The 19,442-nt window shown below is 34.9% G+C and overlaps 1 protein-coding gene across 2 annotated transcripts in view; it reads left to right on the plus strand.

Annotated features, from left to right (window-relative positions):
• Positions 1-19,442, plus strand: part of LOC127728272 (collagen alpha-1(I) chain-like) — a 156,644-nt gene that overhangs the window by 97,522 nt on the left and 39,680 nt on the right. For both annotated transcript variants that reach the window (XM_052235556.1, XM_052235557.1), the window contains 4 exons: positions 2,259-2,366; positions 6,338-6,445; positions 18,702-18,755; positions 19,331-19,384. In XM_052235556.1, coding sequence (XP_052091516.1) covers positions 2,259-2,366; positions 6,338-6,445; positions 18,702-18,755; positions 19,331-19,384 — 324 coding nt within the window. The remainder of the gene's footprint in view (positions 1-2,258; positions 2,367-6,337; positions 6,446-18,701; positions 18,756-19,330; positions 19,385-19,442) is intronic.

The following is a 19,442-nucleotide window of genomic DNA, read 5'->3' on the forward strand; positions in this document are numbered from 1 at the left end:
ACTCAAAAATGCTTTCAGCATTTTTTATGAGACTTTGGTAAATTGTTTATATCTATTTTTGTAAGCTCCCTTTTGATTTTTATAAATTTTTCGATTTTACATTTCAGAGTTATAAGATTTTATTTGTTTATAGTCTGACAACAGATTTACTAAGTATTGCGCAACAGCACAGTGTATTGCACAACAGCAAGAAATCTTTCATATAACCAATTTCAAGTTCTTTGTCTACATTTATTCAGAAACCTATAATATATCAAATATTTAATTACAATCCAAATTCACACCTATATCAAGCTTGAATATTGTGTCCATTTTTGCCCCAACTGTTCAGGGTTGGACCTCTATGGGCGTATCCATCTGCGCTCAGCGAAGCAGTTTATTAATGGGTATTGTAATCTTGTTCTGCATCAACAGTGCTAAAATTGTTTAAAAGTTCTAGAAGGAATTTTTCATCTGTATCTGTATTTGGTTATGCTGTTGTGCAAAAATGGTACATAAATAAATTTTCTTTAACTTGAGATATGACGAGAGTAAAACCTAATTGATGTATGAGGTCAAGAGGTCAAAGGTCCACTTCATAAGCTTGTCACATGATACAAACTATTATGCTTGGTTGGCCCTAATCAAATTATTTCCATTTTAACCATGAGACGAGAATATCCCCTGCAGATTGTTTTTTCACGGTGTAAGGTAAAACAGGTTTCAGACCTTTTCAGTAATACAACTTTATCTGTTCAGACTTACCCCAACTTGGTTTTTGTGATTACGAAGAGAAGATGACCTCTGCTGATTTTTATCCCTGGTGCATTGTGCTGCTGGAGATATGGAAATGGTCTCTGTACTTATGTGCATCTATCTGAAACATATCAATGCTTACAGACCGTTTGACATACAGCTTCCATACTTAAAGATAATTTTTCGTCATATTCTATTGACCATGCAATATCGTCATATTGATTTGACAGGAGTTATTGGACATTCTTTTTTTTGTATTCTAACATTGATACCTTGAGAATACAACTCCTCTGAGACCATACGACAGAAAGCAATCATACTTGGTAGGATTGTTTGTCATCATGTGTAGTTACCATATTGTACTGCCATCATGATTTGACTATTTTTATAGGATTTATGGGATTTTGACTATTTTTTGAAGTATTGTAACAATAACACCATGTGAATGCATTTTCTCTGAGATTATTTGACAGAAAGCTTTCATACTTGGTACTCGTGTTTGCTATCATGTGTAGTTGGCCACATTATATTATCATTTAAATTTGTCTATATTTATGGGAGTTATAGGTCTTTTACCCAATTTTGACTATCATACCACAACGACACATTTTTTTTAACAATTTGTTACCTCATTTATACATGTACAGTGTTGGGGATCTTTCCCTACTGTGTAGCAATCTTGTAGATTAAGGTTAAGCTTTGGTCGACTTTGTCACTACTTCTTTACTCAGTTACTTATAATCAGATTAAGGGAAAACATTTGTTTGATAACAAGAAAACAGTATTTCAAGCTTAAGAGTTTGCAAGGATTCTCAAAATGGGGTGTATTGTGATTTGATGCCTGTTTGTCTGTCAGCACTTTGTATACGTAAATTATCTGAACTGAAGACTGGATATAATAAAACTTTCAGAGAATCATTGTGCAACTCCTATTTTATTTTTTTTATTCCTATAATTATTTGTTTTCTCTGAGCAAAATATGTACTTTGTCATATATCTAAAAAAAGAAGAAAAAGACATCTTGTATTGCAGCTCTTAAACAACTAGTGTGTCAATGACACTTTGACTGAATCTTGTTTTGTATCATGCCATTGTTATTTTATTTGTTAGTCATAATAGTTTTGTATTTCAGAAATATATGGACTTGTTAAAATTTACATATCTGCAAAAGGAATAGGCATCATGTATTCATAACTTTCCAAACTATTAAATGGATTTCAGTGAAACTTTCAGATTATATTTCTTTCCCATTAATATTGCCAGTGTGGACCAGCCAATTTAGTTTCTGATATAAATAATTTTTGGACATTTGTCCATTGCAAAGCATCTCTACAACTTACTGGTCCGGTAAGTTGTAGAGATGCTTTGCAATGGACAAATGCCCAAAAAGCGGTACTAAATATTTTGTGTGCATTAATCAAGTACAATCTGAAATACATTTATACTTATTTCTTTGGTGTGCAGGCTCAGTCAGTAGCATTCAATTTCAGATGAGAAAAACTATATTGTTTAATTTTTGATAGGGTGTTCCTGGAAACGAAGGCCAATTAGGACCTGAAGGAAAGCAAGGACAGAAAGGAGAGCAGGGAACTCCAGGTGAACCAGGATACAGAGGATTAGATGGACCGAATGTAAGCTAACCAATTGCAAACTGTACTGTTTCTCCTTTGAACAAAGGTTATAAATCTTTAGCTTGTCCAAAAAAAGTGTCACAAACTGGATTAAGATGAACATTGATACATAGTAATGTAAGAATGTTACACACATGGGTTAGATACTTTTGTATTAAAGAAAGCTTTTCAAACTAGTTTATCCCCCGCCACATTCTGTATTTGCCTGTCCCAAGTCAGGAGCCTGTAACTCAGTGGTCGTCGTTTGTTGCTGTATATCCTATTTGTTTTTCTTTCATTATTTTGTACATAAATCAGGCCACTAGTTTTTTTCTTTGAATTGTTTTACATTTGTAAGCGTGGGAAATTTTGTAGCGGAGGGGGCATTAAGTTTTACCCTTGTCAGTTTGTACGTACGTCCGTACGTCCCAAAATTTGTTTCCGATCTCTTACTTGAGTTTGCCTCAACCAAATGTTATGAAACTTATACACAATGCTAATTACCACAAAACACATATCATGTTTGAATTTTGGTGGGGTAACTTTAACCATTCTCGAGTTATGCCCCTTTATAAATGAAAAAAAATGCAAAATTTTTAGTTTCCGTTCTCTAACTTAAGTTTGCCTCAACCAAATGATATGAAACTTATACACAATGCTTTTTACCACAAAACACAGATCAAGTTGAATTTTGGTAGCATCACTTTAATCATTATCGAGTTATGCCCTTTTATAAATCGAAAAATTGCAAAATTTTTAGTTTCCGTTCTGTAACTTAAGTTTTTATTATGAAACCTATACACAATACTTATTACCTTAAAACTCAGATCAAGTACAAATTTGGGTAGCATCCCTTTTATCGTTCTTTATTAGTTTGTTACAAATGTAAGAAAAAATATTGGGAACTATTAACTATATATTTATATAAAGTTTGATTACACTAAGTGTTTTTAAATGATTTTCACCTTTTATCAAGATAACACACCATCTGGTAATCTAGTAATTGTCAATCACCCAATTATAATTGTAGTGACAGATTTATTTGAAAACTATTGATTATATCAGATTATAATTTGAAAATAAATATAACATCATATCTAATTACATCATATCTAATTTTAGAGAACTATAGTTAAATCATATCTAATTTACATTAGTGGTTCATGGAAATAAAGTTATTTCCCTTTGAACAGAAATGGTTTAACTAAGAAGTATTTCATCAAAAATTGAATTCTTGGGGTACCTTGATATGCTGATTCTAGCAATGTACATAGATTTTGGATATTGGACCATAATATGTAAATGTCCAATTTCAAATTTTTCAGTTCTTTGACCACATTTATTTTGTGTCACAAACCTATGCTGTATTAAATATTCAATCACAATCCAAATTCAGAGCTGTTTTAAGTTTAAATGTTGTGTCCATACTTGCTCAACTGTTCAGGGTTCGACCTCTGCAGGAAAATCCGGTTTGCTGTCTCTCTGATGGTCTCTTGTTCGTTTCTGTTCTGTATCATAAGTTTGCCTCAACCAAATGTTATGTATCTTATACACAATGCTTATTACCACAAATCAAATTTGAATTTTGGTGGGGTCACTTTTACCTTTCTAGAATTATGCCCTTTACAAATGGAAAAATTGCTGAAATTTTCATTTCCGTTCTGTATCTTAGGTTTGCCTCAGCCAAATGTTATGAATCCCAGACACAATGCTTATTACCACAAATCAAATTTGAATTTTGGTGGCGTCACTTTTACCTTTCTAGAATTATGCCCTTTACAAATGGAATTCGTTTCCGTTCTGTATCTTAGGTTTGCCTCAGCCAAATGTTATGAATCTCATACACAATGCTTATTACCACAAATCAAATTTGAATTTTGGTGGCGTCACTTTTACCTTTCTAGAGTTATGTCCCTTTACAAATGGAAAAATTGCTGAATTTTTCGTTTCCGTTCTCTAACTAAAGTTTGCCTCTAACAAATTTTATAAAACTTATACACAATGCTTATTACCATAAAACTCAGATCAAGTACGAATTTGGGTAGTGTCACTTTTACCTTTCTTGAGTTATGTCCCTTTGTAACGTTATGTGCAAGCAGGGGCATCATCTGTGTCCCATGGACACATTCCCTATTTATCTTGAAAATAAAACAAGAAACAGTAAAATCTAGAATGATCAGCAATACAGACAGAATTGCCAATAAAATAAAAACCATCATTTGAATTTTGAGTAATTGCCAATTTACAGTGATTTTTATCCAGGTTTTCTAGTTAAAAAATGGGGAAGTAAGGCGGGTGGGGAGGCAGCCGTAAACAGTTTCTGTGCAGTAACTTATGAACTGTTCAACCAATTCTTTTCAAATTTTAAGAAGTTGTTAATGCTGACAAAATAAGTTCAATATTGATGATTTTTCACTTATACCCTTCAGGACATATGATTCTTGTTTGATGGAAAAATAGGCACAGAATGTGGCAGGTCAAACAAACCTGAAAGCCCCATACAGTAGAATACATAAGTTTAAATTGTACTATCTGTCCTATAAAGTTCAACAATGGTTACCTTCAATATGCTAAAAAAAAAAACCTTTGTCCATTTGATAGCTCATTTCTTAATTGCTATTTTTTGTGTTTATGTCTTTAACCTTAAAATTTATTCATTTACAATTGCATGCATTTGGTAGTTTTTATACGTTCGTTTACGGGACGTATTATGGTATACCGTTGTTCGTCCGTCCATCGTCAACATGTCGGACATTAACTCAAAAATGCTTGAACCAATTTGCATAAAACTTTGGTGAATTGTTAATATTTATTGACGTAAGCTCCCTTTCGTTTTTTATAAATTTCAGATTTTACTTTTCCGAGTTATGAGGATTTATTCATTAAAAAAAGGGGGATTTTCCAGTTTTCGGACAATATCTCCAAAATGCTTTCACCAATTTGCAAGAAATTTTGGTGAATTGTTTATATCTATTGACATGAGCTCCCTTTCCATTTTCATAAATTTTAGATTTTACGTTTCTGAGTTATGGGGTTTTATTCATAAAAAAAAAGGGGCAGTTTACAGTTTTCAGACAATAACTCCAAAATGCATTTAGCAGTTCTCATGAAACTTTGGTGAATTGTTTATATCTTTTGTTGTAAGCTCCCTTTCGAATTTTATCAATTTTAGATTTTACGTTTCCGAGTTATGGTGTTTTATTCATTAAAAAAGGGATGATTTTCCAGTTTTCAGACAATACCTCAAAAATGCTTTCAGCAGTTCTCAATAAACTTTAGTGAATTGTTTAAATCTATTGACAAAAGCTCCCTTTTGATTTTCATAAATTTCTGATATGACATTGAGAAGTGATTGACCTTTATTCTTTGAAAATGCGACGGGCGTTTCATGCGCTCATGGCGCAGCTGTTTATGTCAGTTAGCAAAACCATCAGACAGGCATTAGAAATGGTCTTTTTTTACTCAATATCAAAAAATGTTCATTTGCATAATGACCCAACAATTTGATCTTACTTGTTGGGTCATAACCAATCAGAGTATTTCCAAGGATTTACTAGTTTGTATCTTACTACTTTTAAAGAATTGCTAGTTTGTAAAAAGATATGCATTCATAAAAAGTCTCTATTGTAATGGTAATGTTATTGCTTCTGTTTGGTTTTAACCATTTCAACAAAACTTATATCTCTGGGAAATTTATAACAGTATGTGTTACAGAGAGGCTTCTGTAACGAACTTTTTTTTATGTTCAGCACATTTAGATATTAACAAATGTTAAAGTTACATACTGTGGATTCATTTATTTTCGTGGGTATCAATTTTCATGGATTGTGGAAAACTTGCATTTACGTGGATATTTGATTTCGTGGTTTTGCCAGTCTCTACCCATGAAACCCACGAAAATTGGTATCCAACGAATAATAATGAATCCACAGTACATGTATTGCTATTAGGTTGGGAAATATAATTATGCTTTGTTTATGTATCATTAATAGGGACCTCAAGGACCAACAGGAGACAAGGGTGATAGTGGAAGACAAGGTAATCAAGGACCAGCTGGTGAAAGAGGGGAAGTTGGACAATTTGGACCTAAAGGCCATGCTGTAAGTTTATGATCAGTAACAGCCTTATGTTGTCAACTGTTATTTCTTGGTCTTATTTACTTCTGACAGTTACTTCAGGTTATTTATAGTACATATTATAATTTTGTCTCGTATAAGAATAGAAACACAAAAACTCAAAATGGTCAAGAAATTACTAATAATTATTCTCACAAATTGCAATGTAATGTTTTGTATGGTAAGGTGAAAAGTAACTGTAATAAAATAAGTTATTATACATTTGTTTTTTCCTGATGGATGCATTTAGTTGACAATATTAGCTATAATATTTTGTATGCCCCCGCCGTAGCCGAGGGGGCATTAAGTTTTACCCTTGTCCGTCTGTCCGTACGTACGTCCCAAAACTGGTTTCTATTCTCTAACTTGAGTTTGCCTCAACCAAATGTTATGAAACTTATACACAATGCTTATTATCTCAAAATACAGATCAAGTTTGAATTTTGGTAGCATCACCCTCTAACCGCTCTAGAGTTATGCCCCTTTATAAATGGAAAAATTGCAAAATTTTTAGTTCTGTACTGTAACTTAAGTTTTCCTCAACCAAATGTTATGAAACTTATACACAATGCTTATAACCACAAAATACAGATCGAGTTTGAATTTTGGTGGGGTCACTTTAACCATTCTAGAGTCATGCCCCTTTATAAATTTTTGACATATTTGAATATTTTTTTTCCCTTAACTCTTTCAGCACTATGACCCGGTTTAGCGGGAAATCAATTTTACTCTTGTAAACACTATAGCCCGCTATACTGGGCTGCACATGCTCCTTTTTTTAATTTGAGATTTCCATTGGTCAGTCGTTGGGAAAACCCCTCTAAAGTAACATACTAGCATCATATACATTCATTCAAGTTTCTTTGGCTTTTCCCGTACTTTTAACGGAAAATAAAGTAAATATTGGTGTATTATTAGCGATGAAAATTTTTGGAAATTTTGTACACAAAATGGCGGTTATCTATAGTGAAAACGAACTGTCAGGAGACGAAATATTCAAATTTTGAAGTAAATTTGGATTTTATTACATAAATACTTACCATCATAAATTCTGAGTGTAACCCCAATTGCGTCATAGGTCAGATGGAAAATCCCGACTTAAAATAAACGTACTCTCACTGGTCAGGACATATACCCCTGTTTGCCCATATTCTCCCATTCAATTTCCTCAAGACAGAAACGTAAGGAAAGGGGATGAAGGGGAGGTGGGTGGGACCTATAATTTATGATGGTAAGTATTTATCTAATAAAATCCAAATTTACTTTAAAATTTGAATATTTTATAGCTATAAATACGTTACCATCATAAATTCTGAGTAACAGAATCTAACGTAAAGCTGAATCCCCTGTAACAGAAGAAACAGGAGGAAAGTTCAATCTTTGTGCTGAAACTATAGGTCCAAGAGAGTATAAACTCTCGGCAAAAGTAGCCATAGATTGGAGGTAATGAGATATAAAAGAGTTCTCATTTCTCCAGAAACCTGCAGACAGTACCTCTTCTAAAGATGCACTGTTAAACAGAGCCCAGGATGTAGAGATACCCCTAACATCATGAGCTTTAACATTAAAACTATTTAAAAGTTCTGCCTTAGAAGAACCATAAGCTAAAGATATGCATTTGCATATCCAAGTAGAAATAGTTTTAACAGAAAGATCTGAGATTCCTTTTTTAATAGGAATAAAGAGTCTTGAGTTAGAAACAGAACGTAAACTACTCGTTCTATCCAGATAAATAGAAAGGATTCTTACTGGACATAAAAGTACAGAAATAGAATCTCTAGGGAGTGCAGGAATCACGACTGGTTCTGCACCCTTATCTGGAATCTGATTCTTTGCCATAAAAGCAGGATCAGTTAAAAGAGTAAAAGAAGATTTATCCCTGTTAAATCGAAGGCAAGCATCAGAAATAGAGAAGGCATGGATTTCACTCCTTCTCCGTCCAGAAGCCAAAGCTAAAAGGAAACAGCATTTATAGGAAAGAAACTTTAAATCTATTGTTTCTGCTGGTTCAAAAGGAGGAAGTTTTAAAAAGGATAAAACTAGTCCAAGATCCCACCTAGGAACTAAAGTTTTTTGTCTTGGTCTTTTAAAGACTAAAACTACAAACCAAAAGAGAAATATGCTCATTGTTTCCAAAATCTGGGCCACCAGAAATATGAATAGTTCTTGAAATAGCTGATCTATATCCCTTAATAGAAGAGGGACATAATCCTTTGGATTCAAAAAGAAAAACTAGAAAGTCTGCTAATTGTTGTACAGTGACTTGGAAAGGATCAATTTCCCTCTCACTACACCAATCTGAGAAGATTGACCATTTTGCATCATAGACAATGCTAGTGGAGTCTCTGACAGACTTTGTGAGATGCTTGGTTGCTCCTTCAGAAAAACCTCTCTTTCTGAGGCTAACCCTGAGAGAAGCCAGGCATGTAGATGAAGTTTTTCTGGATTTTGATAAAGAAACTTGCCCTTGATTTGAGACAGAAGGTCTGGCCTCAGAGGTAGAACTAGAGGACAAGCACATGATAGGCGCAGAAGGTCTGGAAACCAAGACTGTTTCGGCCATGCTGGAGCAATAACTATGATCTTGCAATTTTCCCCTGCTATTTTCTGAAGTACTGGGGAGAGAAACCTGAAAGGAGGGAAGGCGTACCCGAACATTCCTTTCCAAGATAGGCTCATTGCTTCTACCGCAAAAGATTTTGTGATTGAGACTGGTCGCAAACAGATCTATCTGAGGTGACCCCCAATGAAGAGTCACAGCTTTGAAAACTACTTGAAGTAGTTCCCACTCCGTGTTTACTGGAGCAAGGGATCTGGATAGAATGTCGGCTAGAATATTGAGGTGCCCCGCAATATGTCTCACCATTAGATGAACCTGGATTTGAAAATACAAAAGGAGAATGTCTCTGGCTATCTGATAAAGAGAAGGTGAATGAGTTCCTCCCTGATTCTTGAAATAAGCTACAACTGTTGTGTTGTCCGTGGCCAGAATGACAGACTGATTCTTTAGAGACATTTGGAAATGATTCAGTGCAAACAGAACTGCTTTCATTTCCAATACATTGATATGCTCTTCCAAAAGATCTGGATTCCAGACTCCCGAGATTGTAAGCCCCTCCAGATATGCTCCCCAACCGAGGGTGGAGGCATCTGTGAATAATGTTAGACTGGGAACCTGAGGGGACAGACATAGGCCCCTCATTACATTTTCCAGTACTAACCACCATAGAAGGTTTGGAAATAAAGGCTGAGTGATTGGAATCAATGCTTCCCATTCTTGTGAAGCTGGAATCCATAACTTGTGCAGATAAAACTGAAGCGGACGAATGTGAAGTCGTCCCAATGGAATTACATCTGCCAGAGAGTTCAATAGACCCAGAAATTGCAAGAATTGACGTGCTGTGACTGATTGAACCGTCAGGAATAAATGTATTTTCTGACATAGTTTTGTAAATTTTTCCTCTGGTGGGAGGACTAGGCCTACACTGGTTAGGAAATGTTCTCCCAGGAAAACAAAGTCTTGAGAAGGAATTATCACTGACTTTTTCCAAGAGATTAGGAAGCCTAGGGACAGAAAACAATTGATGACCAAATCTGTCTGAACCCTCAATTTGATTGGGCAAAATTCCTTGAGAAGGGAATCGTCCAGGTAGGAATGAATCTGAATAGACGGGGAATGTAGGTGAGCTATAGCTGCCTGCATGATTTTGGTTACTGGCTTTTTTCCCAATAAAGATGACATAGATTTGTCACAACTGGGAACAAGTCTACCCAGTGAAGAATCAAAGATATCAAAATCCTTGTACTTAACCTGATCAGAAAAGGATGACATTCCAAATCCAGAGATATTGTTATTAGCAACCTTTTCACTAGCAGAATTAGCGATACCTTCATTAATAAATTGTAAAGCAAATGCCATATGGCCAGATTCAGGAAAAGAATTGTGAGAAGTCACAGTATCCTGAGAAATACCACAGGAAGCTTCAAAAGTTGAAGAAGGTTTCTTCGGCTTGGAAGGAGAGGCAAAAGGGATATGTGCTTCATCCCTCATCAAGGTATACACCTTATCCCTAAGATCCTTCAAGGATGGAGGATCCTCAGTCTCCTTGGTGGGAGGTTGTTGAGCTGACTTAGAAGAAGGCTCAGGGGCCGTCTTCGATACCTTGGGAGAAGAAGAACTTTCAACATCCTCACCAGTGAGGAAAGCCCTTTCATGACTCCCAGGGGAAACAGAAAGCTCATCATCCTCCCTCTCATCATATTCTACAGACTTAGCTGGAGAAGGTTGATGAGAAGAAACTCTATTCTCCAGTAGAGACATACGACTGGATAGAGTACTAAATTCAGCCTTGAAAGACTCACCAAAGTCCAAAAGTAACTTCTGAAAACCATCCAAAGATGATGCATGATCAGAACCCTGAGTACCACGAGAAGAGCTAGAAGATTGAGCTCAAGAGTCAGGTACAGTGGTAGAAGGAGCTACTGCAGGAGTCAAAGATACTGCTACGGGTGGAGCAGGAGCTAAAGGTGGTGCAGTAGCTACCCCAGAAGGGGGACCATAGAAATTGTCCCTATAAGGCCAAAAACCAGGTTGGTTTGGCATAAACCCACCATAAGGGTAAGACTGTGGCCAAGGTGGCTGAGACCATGAGAGTAAAGGTTGTGTGCCCGAGTTGGGAAGCATATACCCACATTAGGATAATGGGGCTCTAGAACCTGGCAAGTTCAAGCCCATAGCTGTACCTGGGACAGAACTAATAGTACCCGATGAATTAACAGGCCTAGATAAAGTATGTCACCGAAGCTGACGTAGGTACCCCCCCCAAAATGCATGGCCGAACCTTGTGAAAGGGTCGGATAGGTAGCATTACCAGACACCATTGTCGAAACTCCGGTCAATGTACTGGTAGTTTGGGGGGGACTTAAAGGTAGGGACCCATCTAGGAGATAGTCCGAACCAGGAATATTTACGTAAGGACTATTCAAATTAAAGTCCATAATAAAATTTACTTTAGTCAAAAAAACACAAATAATTTGTTTAGAAATTCAAACTAAACAAGGGAATAAATTTCCAATAATATACACAATATATGAAAAGCAATTAAGCTATTCAAAAACTTTACAAACAACTAAACACTTCTCTGTTGAATCTGTAATAATTTGCACGTGTGACCGATGTCGCAGATGGAAATTGAATGGGAGAATATGGGCAAACAGGGGTATATGTCCGGACCAGTGAGAGTACCTTTATTTTTAGTCGGGATTTTCCATATGACCTATGACGCAATTGGGGTTACACTCAGAATTTATGATGGTAACGTATTTATAGCTATAAAATTATTGATAATGTCGGCCAATTTGACTTAATAAATGTTAATAAAGCTGACAGAAATGAATTAGAAAGGCAATGGAGAAATATAATTGGGGACAGTGATGATGAAGATGACTTACGAGGGGTTTGAAGCCGTGGACTTGTTGACAAAAATTTTGACACATGGAGAAAGACAGAAACTCAAAGAAACATTCGTGAATTTAGGGAACGTGTGGGCCCAGTCAGAAATTGTGACACTTCAGCATCTGCCGTGAACTGTTTTCAATGTTTTTATACTGAAGAAGTCTTCACTTCTATTGTCAATTTAACTAATTTGAACGCAATCTGAAAATCGTACATGAAAGTTTACACATTTACCTGGGCTATAGAAGTACAAATACTTTGTCAATTGAGACAATATAACATTATTTTTTTTTGATAATAATAAACAATAAAATCAATATAAATTCAAACAAAAATAAAAGTGATGTCATAGTTAAAACACCAGTTTATCAAAATTACCTGATTTACCTGTATTTTTACCTGTATCTGACATGTATGTCACAATAAGACAAACAGACACAGCAAGTACAAAGTATGCTGATTATTTTGATACCTCATATGATGGAATTGGATGACTGAGTACAAATATACATCAGTTTAAAAGTACCTACCCTAAATAAATGAAAATTCTCAAAGTTACTTAGTGTTGAAGGGTGTAAAGATTGTTCTCAATCTTTCTTACAATACCTTTAGTCTCTAGATATTTATTCTATTCAATAGCCAGGTTTTCTAAATAAAATAACAACTAAACTACTATTTCAAGAAATAGAAATTATTATTATAACTTTAAATTACTACAAAGAATGAAAGTACAATATGTTTAACGGTTTTCTGTGATTTTTGTGCGTGAAGTATTTACCTATTAAGTTTCTGTAAAGATCAGTTCAAATTTGTTTTGCTATTCGGAAAATCCCCTTTTTAGCTCACCTGACCTAAAAGGTCAAGTGAGCTTTTCTCATCACTTTGCGTCCGTCGTCCTGCGTCCGTCGTCCGTCGTCCGTAAACTTTTACAAAAATCTTCTCCTCTGAAACTACTGGGCCAAACTTGGCCACAATCATCATTGGGGTATCTAGTTTAAAAAATGTGTCCGGTGACCCGGCCAACCAACCAAGATGGCCGCCATGGCTAAAAATAGAACATAGGGGTAAAATGTAGATTTTGGCATATATCTCTGAAACCAAAGCATTTAGAGCAAATCTGACATGAGGTAAAATTGTTTATCAGGTCAAGATCTATCTGCCCTGAAATTTTCAGATGAATCGGACAACCCGTTGTTGGGTTGCTGCCCCTGAATTGGTAATTTTAAGGAAATTTTGCCGTTTTTATACGACCGCAAAAATTTAAAATTTTTTGGTCGTATATTGGTATGACGTTGGCGTCGTCGTCGTCGTCGTCGTCCTGCGTCGTCCGAAGACACATTGGTTTTCGCACTCTAACTTTAGTTTAAGTGAATGGATCTCCATGAAATTTTACCATAAGGTTTAATACCACGAAAGGAAGGTTGGGATTGATTTTGGGGGTTATGGTACCAACAGTTAAGGAATTAGGGGCCAAAAAGGGGCCAAAAATAAGCATTTTTGTAACTTCCAGACAATAACTTGTGTGTAAGTGTATGGATCTCTCTGACATTGTACCACAAGGTTCCATATCACAAAGGGAAGGCTGTAATTGATTTTGGGGGTAATTGCCTCAAAATGTTAGGAATTAGGGGCCAAAAAAGGGGCAAAAAACAAGCATTTTTCTAGTTTCATGACAATAACTTGTGTGTAAGTGTTTGGATATTTCTGAAATTGTACTACAAGGTTCCATATCACAAAGGGAAAGCTGGAATTGAGTTTGGGGGTAATTGCCCGAAACGTTTAGGAATTGGGGGCCAAAAAGGGGCCAAAAATAAGCATTTTTCTAGTTTCCAGACAATAACTTGTGTTCAAGTGTATGGATCTCTCTGAAATTGTACTGCAAGGTACCATACCACAAAGGGAAGGCTGAGATTGAGTTTGGGGGTGATGAATCATAAGGGGGTTCAAAAAATTTGGGGGGGGGGGGGGGGGGGTTTTTTTTCTTTTTTTCCTTTTTTTTTTCTTTTAAAATTTAAAATTTTAAGTTGGTTATTTCTGATTTATATTTAAAAGCAAATAATAATGATATGGTAGGAGATACACACCAAACAGGATGTGTAAATTATTATATAATAAGTATTGTGCAATAGCAAGAAATTTTCAATTGCACAGTATTGCACAATAGCAAGAAATCTTCAATTGCACAGTATTGCGCAATAGCAAGAAATCTTCAATTGCACAGTATTGCGCAATAGCAAGAAATATCCAATAGCACAATATTGCGCAATAGCAAGAAATTGTCAATTGTACAGTATTGCGCAATAGCAAGAAATAATCAATTGCACAGTATTGTGCAAAAGAAAATACTTCGTATAAATTGCTTATTTCTTGATCAATTTCAATGGGGTTTTATTCTTGAATTCTTGGGGTTCTTTAAATATGCTGAATCTAACCGTGTATTAAGTTTTTGGATTTTGGGCCCCGTTTTTAAATTGGTCCACATTGAGGTCCAAAGGGTCCAAAATTTAACTTTGTTTGATTTCATCAAAAATTGAATTATTGGGGTTCTTTGATATGCCGAATCTAACCATGTATTTAGATTCTTAATTTTTGGTTCTGTTTTCAAATTGGTCTACATAAAGGTCCAAAGGGTCCAAAATTAAACTTAGTTTGATTTCAACAAAAATTGAATATATGGGGTTCTTTGATATGCTGAATCTAACCATGTATTTAGATTTTTGATTATGGGCCCAGTTTTCAAGTTGGTCCAAATCGGGGTCCAAAATTAAACTTTGTTTGATTTCAACAAAAATTGAATATATGGGGTTCTTTGATATGCTGAATCTAACCATGTATTTAGATTTTTGATTATGGGCCCAGTTTTCAAGTTGGTCCAAATCGGGGTCCAAAATTAAACTTTGTTTGATTTCAACAAAAATTGAATATAAGGGGTTATTTGATATGCTGAATCTAACCATGTATTTAGATTTTTGATTGTTGGGCCCCGTTATCAACTTTGTCCACATTGAGATCAAAAGGGTCCAAAATTAAACTTTGTTTGATTTCATCAAAAGTTGAATATATGGGGTTCTTTGATATGCTGAATCTAACCATGTATTTAGATTTTTGATTATGGGCCCAGTTTTCAAGTTGGTCCAAATCGGGGTCCAAAATTAAACTTTGTTTGATTTCAACAAAAATTGAATATATGGGGTTCTGTAATATGCTGAATCTAACCGTGTATTAAGTTTTTGGATTTTGGGCCCCGTTTTTAAATTGGTCCACATTGAAGTCCAAAGGGTCCAAAATTTAACTTTGTTTGATTTCATCAAAAATTGAATTATTGGGGTTCTTTGATATGCCGAATCTAACCGTGTATTTAGGTTCTTAATTTTTGGTTCCGTTTTCAAATTGGTCTACATAAAGGTCCAAAGGGTCCAAAATTAAACTTAGTTTGATTTTAACAAAAATTGAATTTTTAGGGTTCTTTGATATGCTGAATCTAAACATGTATTTAGATTTTTGATTATGGGCCCAGTTTTCAAGTTGGTCCAAATCGGGGTCCAAAATTAAACTTTGTTTGATTTCAACAAAAATTGAATATATGGGGTTCTTTGATATGCTGAATCTAACCATGTAAATAGACGTTTGATTTTTGGGCCCTGTTATCATTTTTGTCCACATTGAGATCAAAAGGGTCCAAAATTATACTTTGTTTGATTTCATCAAAAATTGAATTCTTGGGGTTCTTTGATATGCTGAATCTTACCATGTATTTAGATTTTGGATATTGGACCATAATAGGTGAATGTCCAATTTAAAATTTTTAAGTTCTTAGACCACATTCATCCTGTGTCAGAAACCTATGCTGTGTCAAATATTTAATCACAATCCAAATTCAGAGCTGTATCAAGCTTGAATGTTGTGTCCATACTTGCCCCAACTGTTCAGGGTTCGACCTCTGCGGTCGTATCAAGCTGCGCCCTGCGGAGCATTTTATTGGTTATTATCTTGAATATTATTATAGATAGAGATAAACTGTAAACAGCAATAATGTTCAGCAAAGTAAGATCTACAAATAAGTCAACATGACCAAAATGGTCAGTTGACCCCTTAAGGAGTAATTGCCCTTTATAGTCAATTTTTAACCATTTTTCGTAAATTTTTGTAATCTTTTACAAAAATCTTCTCCTCTGAAACTACTAAGACAAATTTAACCAAACTTGTCCACAATCATCATTAGAGTATCTAGTTTAAAAAATGTGTCCGATGACCCCGCCCGCGAACCAAGATGGCCTACATGGCTAAAAAATAGTTCATAGGGTAAAATGCAGTTTTTGGCTCATATCTCTGAAACCAAAGCATTTAGAGCAAATCTGATGAGGATAAAATTGTTCATTAGGTCAAGATCTATCTGCCCTGAAATTTTCAGACCAATCAGGCAACCCGTTGTTGGGTTGCTGCCCCTGAATTGGTAATTTTAAGGAAATTTTGCCGTTTTTGGTTATTATCTTGAATATTATTATAGATAGAGATAAACTGTATACAGCAATAATGTTCAGCAAAGTAAGATCTACAAATAAGTCAACATGACCAAAATGGTCAGTTGACCCCTTAAGGAGTTATTGCCCTTTATAGTCAATTTTTAACCATTTTTCGTAAATTTTTGTAATCTTTTACAAAAATCTTCTCCTCTGAAACTACTAAGACAAATTTAACCAAACTTGTCCACAATCATCATTAGAGTATCTAGTTTAAAAAATGTGTCCGATGACCCCGCTCGCGAACCAAGATGGCCGACATGGCTAAAAAATAGTACATAGGGTAAAATGCAGTTTTTGGCTCATATCTCTGAAACCAAAGCATTAAGAGCAAATCTGATGAGGATAAAATTGTTCATTAGGTCAAGATCTATCTGCCCTGAAATTTTCAGACCAATCAGGCAACCCGTTGTTGGGTTGCTGCCCCTGAATTGGTAATTTAAAGGAAATTTTGCCGTTTTTGGTTATTATCTTGAATATTATTATAGATAGAGATAAACTGAAAACAGCAATAATGTTCAGCAAAGTAAGATCTACAAATAAGTCAACATGACCAAAATGGTCAGTTGACCCCTTAAGGAGTTATTGCCCTTTATAGTCAATTTTAAACCATTTTTCGTAAATTTTTGTAATCTTTTACAAAAATCTTCTCCTCTGAAACTACTAAGACAAATTTAACCAAACTTGTCCACAATCATCATTAGGGTATCTAGTTTAAAAAATGTGTCCGATGACCCTGCCCGCGAACCAAGATGGCCGACATGGCTAAAAAATAGTACATAGGGTAAAATGCAGTTTTTGGCTCATATCTCTGAAACCAAAGCATTTAGAGCAAATCTGATGAGGATTAAATTGTTCATTAGGTCAAGATCTATCTGCCCTGAAATTTTCAGACCAATCAGGCAACCCGTTGTTGGGTTGCTGCCCCTGAATTGGTAATTTTAAGGAAATTTTGCCGTTTTTGGTTATTATCTTGAATATTATTATAGATAGAGATAAACTGTAAACAGCAATAATGTTCAGCAAAGTAAGATCTACAAATAAGTCAACATGACCAAAATGGTCAGTTGACCCCTTAAGGAGTTATTGCCCTTTATAGTCAATTTTTAACCATTTTTCGTAAATTTTTGTAATCTTTTACAAAAATCTTCTCCTCTGAAACTACTAATACAAATTTAACCAAACTTGTCCACAATCATCATTAGAGTATCTAGTTTAAAAAATGTGTCCGATGACCCCGCCCGCGAACCAAGATGGCCGACATTGCTAAAAAATAGTACATAGGGTAAAATGCAGTTTTTGGCTCATATCTCTGAAACCAAAGCATTTAGAGCAAATCTGATGAGGATAAAATTGTTCATTAGGTCAAGATATATCTGCCCTGAAATTTTCAGACCAATCAGGCAACCCGTTGTTGGGTTGCTGCCCCTGAATTGGTAATTTTAAGAAAATTTTGCAGCTTTTGGTTATTATCTTGAATATTATTATAGATAGAGATAAACTGTAAACAGCAATAATGTACAGCAAAGTTAGATCTACAAATAAGGCAACATGACCAAAATGGTCAATTGACCCCTTAAGGAGTTATTGCCCTTTATAGTCAATTTTTTACAATTTTCATAAATTTTGTAAATTTTTGTAAATTTTTACAAAGTATTTTCCACTGTAATTACCGGGCCAAGTTCATTATAGATAGAGATAGTAGTAAGGAGCAAGAATGTTCAGTAAAGTAAGATCTACAAACACATCACCATCACCAAAACACAATTTTGTCATGAATCCATCTGTGTCCTTTGTTTAATATGCACATAGACCAAGGTGAGCGACACAGGCTCTTTAGAGCCTCTAGTTATAATACTTAGCACGCCTTATCCTTGCGTGTAAGAAAATAGGTCGATACCGGTCAAGGTTAACTGTGTGTATTAAAACTAGCGAGTACGTAAACATTGGATTATATACTTTACACCGATTTGGGAATAAAAAGCAGGTAAAAATGCAGTTACTAACAAAATGTAGTATTAATAACAAACTGGAAAACAATAGATGTTATTCAAATGCCACATGTTGGCGGAATTTTGTAACGAAATAGGAAACTGTCAGTTTTTCCAGGAACAATATTTTCGGCTAAACAAAACTATGAAAGTATAATTAAACATTCATAACAAAGGGTATAATACATTGAAAGTTATGCAGTGTTGAAAGAGTTAAATATAACCAGATAAAAAGTGCTAACAGAATTCATAGATACAATGATTTACATTTTCAGGGTATGCCCGGAGATCCAGGAATGCCAGGACCACCTGGAGAACAAGGTCACAAAGTTAGTATTACTTCAGGGTATTGCCCATCTTAAGGTTTAAAGTTTAGTCAAGCATATCATTTCTCTAAAGGTCATCAAGTAAAATCAGCATTCCAGCATATTGGTGACTTAACCTCAGTTGTAGTAATTTTCAATATAGTACATAGATTGTTCATATACAGCTCTGGAAGCAAATATTTTTGAGTTTAAAAAGTTACTTAAATGAAATTTGGCTTGTTGTATGAAAGATTTATGACAAGGCAGTACATCACACAAAACTCAATGGTAAATGTTATTGTGAAACACTGAAACCTTTTATTTATTAATTTTTTTATACTACATGTTTGATTTGAAGAAATACTCATGTTGCAAAGAGACGAAGGTAGACAGATGTGATGAAATACTTAGATAGATCAATGGCAGAGGTTAACTAATTGTAACAACAGATTAATGTTAAAAGGTATTTTTCAAAATGTTTTGCCAACTGACATTTATATTAAAGTACAAATGCAAGCTATTAGTTCTGATAATTTTCTTCTGTATCCAGGACTTAGTAGGTATTCAATGTGTACAGTATCACAATTTATATTTTGTAGGGAGAGTCTGGCAGAGATGGACCAGAAGGACCTAAAGGACCACCGGGACCAGCAGTAAGTTACAAAATTCATTTATCAGACATTGTGAATGTAAAGATAAGAAGATGTGGTA

Source organism: Mytilus californianus, unplaced genomic scaffold (assembly GCF_021869535.1).
Source record: "Mytilus californianus isolate M0D057914Y unplaced genomic scaffold, xbMytCali1.0.p SCAF_2, whole genome shotgun sequence".
NCBI classification, from domain to species: domain Eukaryota; kingdom Metazoa; phylum Mollusca; class Bivalvia; order Mytilida; family Mytilidae; genus Mytilus; species Mytilus californianus.